The following is a 6,034-nucleotide window of genomic DNA, read 5'->3' on the forward strand; positions in this document are numbered from 1 at the left end:
GTGGCCACCAGAGAAGGAGGAGCAGAGGCCGTGGCCACCAGAGAAGGAAGAGGGGAGGCTGTGGCCACCAGAGAAGGAGGAGCAGAGGCCATCGCCACCAGAGAAGGCTGCCCCTCAGAGATGGAGGAAGGGAGGTGCCAGGCTTCAAGGTGAGTCAGGGCACTGCCTGTGGCCAAGGCCACCACATCTGCAGGTCTGGCCCTGCCTCAGCCAGACGCCTGTGGGTCTTGGCTCAAGAGTGGATGGAGTGAAAGCCACCCCAGCTCCTGCTCCATGACAGGCCCCCAGGAAGAGACACCCCAAGCAGCCCAGTTGGATGCCCTCCCTGGGGTCCTGAATCAACTCAGACCTGGGACCTCCCTACCTCCACACATCCAGCCTCCTCCACATGGGGTGGCCAGAATCATGTCCTCACTGCCACCCACAGCCCCTGCACCATCTTGCCCTGTGCACACTGTGACAGCCTCTGCCCACTTCTGTGCAGCCCAGAGCAGAGACCTGGAGGCTTGAGAGGTGGGGAGAGCCTGATGTGGCCACAGGCGAGGCAACAGCAGAAGGGTTGCTGGCCGCCGTCCTTGGGGGGGTGTCCACCTGGCCTCTGCCTCCCTCGGAGCAAGATCAGCGGTGGGAAAGCCCCAGGGGAGAGACAGCCCTGGCAGTGCCACACCACACCAGGCTCAGCGCCCAGCCAGCGCCCATGGAGGCTTTGGTCCCTGGAAAGAGATGAAGAGTGACCGGATGGCATTCCCTCCCTGCCTCGGGAGTCCCCAGTCTAGAGTGCCAGGATGGCATTCACGCCCTGCCTCGGGAGTCCCCAGTCTAGAGTGCCAGGATGGCATTCACGCCCTGCCTCGGGAGTCCCCAGTCTAGAGTGACCGGATGGCATTCACGCCCTGCCTCAGGAGTCCCCAGTCTGTCCCATCCCAGAGCCCTTCCCTGGCCCTTCCAGCCGGAGAGCACGACCCTGAAAGCAGAGGGTGTTTGGGGCTTGGATTCCAGTTGGATTCCGAGGGGGAAGCTCTGGGAGGAGCAGGTGGTGGTTGATAGAGATGGACAGGGAGGGGGTCTCCATAGAATCCCACCGGGCCTGCCTGGAGCCGGCCCACCATAGGCTGAGGGGCAAGGTGGGGCTTCCCGGGCCAGCAACTGAGGCTCAGCCCAGGGCACTGAGCAGCCCACACTCAGATAGGGGAGTCTGGGCCAGGTGCTGAGGGGGTCCAGGTCCCCTCAGCCCAGGTCGCGCTGCTGGTGACCACTGTGTGACCTCTCAAAAGTCACTGAACCCCTCACCGTGAAATGCAGGAATAATTCCTGCTTAGAAGATGTTGTACAGTATCTTGGATTTCACAAACACTGTTTATTTATACAAAGTACAGAGCTTAGGGCTTCCCTCCCGGTGGAGATTTTCTAAATCTAGCCGTTGTTTCTTTTTTCTTTTTTCTTTTTTTTTTTTGAGACGGAGTCTGGCTCTGTCGCCCAGGCTGGAGTGCAGTGGCACGATCTCGGCTCACTGCAAGCTCCGCCTCCCGGGTTCACGCCATTCTCCTGCCTCAGCCTCCCGAGTAGCTGGGACCACAGGTGCCCGCCACCACGCCCGGCTAAGTTTTTGTATTTTTAGTAGAGACGGGGTTTCACTGTGGTCTCGATCTGATGTTTCTTTAGGAATAATGGTCCCCCTCTTCCCCCGCAGCATCCTGCCTTGGTGAAGCAGCTGCCATCTACGTCTCCAGCCCGAGCCTGACCTCGCTTCCTGGCCCCCACCACTGGCTCACCCCCAGCCCTAGCCACTTCCCCAGGTCTCTCCCCAGCACCCACTACCCTGCCAGCCTGGACGTTGCCTTTGGGGACCCTTGCAGCCCCCAGGGAGGAAGGCCTCCTATCCTGAAGCTGTCTAGGGCCAGTCCCGGGCCAGACTCCCACCCAGGGAGCTCCAGCCCAGCAGAACTAGAGGCAGAACAAGGGGTGCTTGGTGGGGAGACTGGGCAGAGCAGGGTGGGGTCCCCAGGGCTCTCCCCCCACGCACTGTCCGCTGTTCACATGAGGATGGAGCCTACCTTCTCCAAGCAACTGCAGACAGTGGACATGAGGACAGGAAGATCTCTGCAGACCAGGAGAACAGTCAGGACCAGGGCTGGACCATGAGGAGGGACAGGTCAGCCTCAGAAGGCTCTGAACTCCAGGGCACAGGGTGGCCCTGATGACCCTGCCCAGAGACACACTGGGACGGGGCAGAACCCCGAACCCAGACAGAGGAGCACAGGCGCTACCATCCAACCCACTCCAGGTTCAGGAGGGCACTCAGGAAGGCGCGGAGCCCCATTTCCTGCATGACTCCACCCGGGTTGACAGTGGAGGGACGTTCCACGTGCTGAAGGCAGACCCCAGGGTCTCGGGCCACTGTCCTGAGCGTTGCCCCCATGGGTGCCATGCTGGTGGCTGCCTCCACCCTACTCTGGCCTCCGGGGCAGCTTCTCCTTCAGAGCTGTGGCCCAAAAGTGAGCCCAAGAGCTTTCCCTCAGGGGGGCTGGGACATCTAACGGACCTGGGCCTGCACGTGGGATGGAAACAGGTGGCCTAGCGTGGGGCATCTCCACTCTACAGCTCCTCACCTATAGGTGCCCCGCGAGCAAACACCTGTGCAAGTGTGAACGAAAGACACTGTAAATCTGCTCCTCGCCCTCTCTGGGAAGCAGAGGGTCTTCCCTGTCCTGCCCACTCAGGGGATCCACTGCTAAACGTTCAAGGATGTGGAAGGCCAGTCATTAAACACAGCCACTGTGAACAAATCACAGAAATGTGTACTTAAACTGATCTTAATAAAAGAGGTACTTAGTAAAATAGGTACTTAAATACCTATTGAGGTAATAATTACCTAAACTCAAGACTTCCTAATGATTTTTTACAACTATTTTTGGGGGTCGCTTACACCTGTTGTCGCTGTATGATAGAAATGCTGCGGGCAGGCACCGGCCCCCTCTCCCCGCCCCGGTGGCACAGGTGAGGCCCCCGGGCAGCTGGAAACCCACAGGTGCTGCAGACCAGGGCGTGAGCTGCTCTGTAGATTGTCTCTGTGTGGATTGTGACTTCAGGAAGGGAGGCAGCTCGTGCCTGAGGTTCCCAGTGAAGCCAGCGACGCCTCTGCCGGGGCAGCTCGTGACTCAGTTTCCCAGTGAAGCCAGCGACGCCTCTGCTGGGGCAGTTCGTGACTCAGTTTCCCAGTGAAGCCAACGACGCCTCTGCCAGGGCAGCTCGTGCCTGAGATTCCCAGTGGCCGTCTGATTTTGTCAGGACCGGGGTCACTCGAAACCACAGGTTGGCCGAGGGCAAGAGAGTTTGGCAAAAACCAACCGAAGCATCCTAAGAGAGTCGATGGCCACGTGGAATTTAGCACAAAGGCGTTGCACGGATTGTTATTTTCTGTAACTTGTGTGCTACACACTCTTTGTATACAGTCATCCCTCAGATCCACAGGACACTTGTTCCAGAACCCCCTGAGGACACCAAAACCCACAGGTGCTCAGGTCCTTCCTATGAAATGGTGTTGCATTTGCATATGACCTAAGCACGCCCTCTGCTTTAAATCGCCCGATACAATGATACAATGTAAATGCTCCATACGTGGTCGTTACACTATGTTGTTTTTTACTTCTATTATTTATTATTGTATTGTTAGCTTTTTTTTCCTGAATATTTTGTCTCGGAGGCTGGTTGAATCCAAGGACGGGGAACCCAGGGAAATGGAAGGTTGACGGTGGCATAACAGGCGCCCCCGCTTACCTGCAGGGGACACGCTCGGAGACCCACAGTGGACTCCTGAACCTGCAGACAGGACCAAACCCTGTAGACACTAAGGAGCCCCCACTTACCTGCATGGGACGCGTTCCGAGACCCACAGTAGGTGCCTGAAACTGCAGACAGTACGGAACCCTGTAGACACTGTTTTTTCCTATACATACACACCTATGATCAATTTTAATTTATAAATTGGATACAGTAGGAGATTGACAACAATAATAAAACAGAACCATTATAATAATAATATAGTGTTCACAGCTTCCCAGATAGAAGTTTCATTCTTACTTTAATCTTTATCTCAGCATAGGATTGTTTTCCTCTCCTTATTGATAGCTTCCACATTTTCACTCAAAGGAAGCATTTATAGCTTCCTGAGACCCCTGCCCGGCCCAGACCCCTGGAGGCCATGACCATGTGCACTTTCTCCAGACCTCGAATCCCTCTTACCGGGAGCCTCCCAGAAAGGCCAGGGCTGCGCTGTGCAGATCTCACAGTGCTCTTCACTACGGGTTTATTTTGTTTTCCTAAAAATGGGGCCATCGCCAGGTTGTGGGACAGGTTCAGGATCTCTAGTCCAGCACAAATGCTGTGCCTGGGAGCTGTGTCCCCAGGAAGAAAAGGCTGCAGGCCCCACAGGGAGGAGCTCAGACGGTGCCCCCACCAGCCTGGCTGCCATCCCAAATCCTTACAAGGGCTTAGTCTTGGCTTTGGGTCCCTGTGAACTGCCCCGCCTTCCCTCTGCCCAGGATGGGAGAGGCTCCTGCCCGCCTGCTGACTGGGCTGTGGCTGTTTCTGAGTGGCTTCACTGGGAAACTCAGTCACGAGCTGCCTCGGCAGAGGCGTCCCTGGCTTTACTGGGAAACTCAAGAGATTGCACAGCCTCATCCTGACTGCCCCGGCTGTTCTCGCGGGGTCTTCTCCATCTGAATCGGCACCTCTTTCAGGCCGCGCTGCTGGTGCTCCCACGGGATGGCCTCCTGGGTGTCGTCTGGGGAGTTTCACAGCTGCCATCTGCAATTCTGGCCGCTCAAGAACTCTGATGTGGGGAAAATCACTCCGTGGAAAGAAGCCTTAGCTCATGAAGCGGAATCATGGCCATGCTCTGCTCTGCTTAGAAAAGCTGGGCTTGGTCCTGCAAGAACAAAGTCCGCTACTGCGAAGCTTCCAGCTCTGTCAATAAAACTCGGTTCTTGAAGAGAGGATGTGACAGGAGGCCCCGCGCCACCACAGGCAGCAGTTCTGCTCAGGATAGGAGCGGGCGGGGCATTGAGTGCGCCCACAGCAGGAGCCAGAGCCTCTGCTCAGAGGACACTTGCTCGGGGCCAAGGGCCACTGGCTCCAAGAGGAACGACGCACCCCAAAGGCCCCTGTGCTCCTCATGCGTCACCTCTTTGGGGGGTGCTGCTTCTGCCCTGGAAGTCTAGCCATTCTCCCTCATCCACTCCCGGGCCCAAGCTGTCAGGGACACGCACAGGGCTCCAGCTGCCTCTTTCTCTAGCCAAGGGGGAGCCCGGGCTTTGGCCAGAGATTCTTGCCGCACTTCCATAAACACTACAGCCCATGCAGGGCAGCCGGGAAGAGCGTCCAAGGCAGCCCTTCCTGGGTTGGGACGACAAAGCTGGGGTCTCAAACCACGGCCAGATGGGTCACTGCCTATTTCTGTAAACGGGGTCATGGGAGCTCAGCCTGGCCTTCGTCTGCGTCATCCTCTAGTGTCTGCGGCCGCCTCCACCCTCCGCCGACAGCGTGGGCACCTCACCGAGGAGGCTGAGGACGTTCACCGTCCGGCCCTTTACAGAAGAGGCTGCTGGCCGCGGACGCAGACCCCTGGCCTCATGGCCCAGCAAGCACGAGGGGCAGTTTTGTTTCTGATGCGCACCCGCCCCACGGGTGTCTAGTGAAAAGATTCCACGGTGCATCCTGCAGCAAAGGATCCAGCTGCACAGCTCCAGTCCAGCTATGGACTTTATACCCAGAAAGTTTCTGAAAAAGCAGATTTTGGACCAGTGTTAAGATCTGCACATCACAGATCTGTGTTCTGTGGCCTGACTTCGTTTGCCATTGGCTGAAGGGGAGGAGTGAAGATTGAGGTGCCACCAGGGAGGGGCAAAGTTTTTGAGAAGGAGCTTTAGGAGGGTCAGCTTCTGGGAGCATCTGCAGACACGGGAGCCCAGAACACGGAGCAGGTCCTGCAGGCTCAGCTTCCAGGGCTGAGGACCCAGGGCTGCGACACCCTCCC

The 6,034-nt window shown here is 57.4% G+C and overlaps 1 protein-coding gene across 1 annotated transcript in view; it reads left to right on the forward strand.

The window, feature by feature from the left end:
* Positions 1-1,838, forward strand: part of LOC111528313 (inactive ubiquitin carboxyl-terminal hydrolase 17-like protein 7) — a 23,112-nt gene extending 21,274 nt beyond the window's left edge. The window contains exons 11-12 of the mRNA XM_026451310.2: positions 1-149; positions 1,691-1,838. Coding sequence (XP_026307095.1) covers positions 1-149; positions 1,691-1,706 — 165 coding nt within the window. The 3' untranslated portion in view covers positions 1,707-1,838. The remainder of the gene's footprint in view (positions 150-1,690) is intronic.
* Positions 1,839-6,034: the final 4,196 nt, after the last annotated feature.

This window comes from Piliocolobus tephrosceles, unplaced genomic scaffold, assembly GCF_002776525.5.
Source record: "Piliocolobus tephrosceles isolate RC106 unplaced genomic scaffold, ASM277652v3 unscaffolded_28717, whole genome shotgun sequence".
Taxonomy (NCBI): Eukaryota; Metazoa; Chordata; class Mammalia; order Primates; family Cercopithecidae; genus Piliocolobus; species Piliocolobus tephrosceles.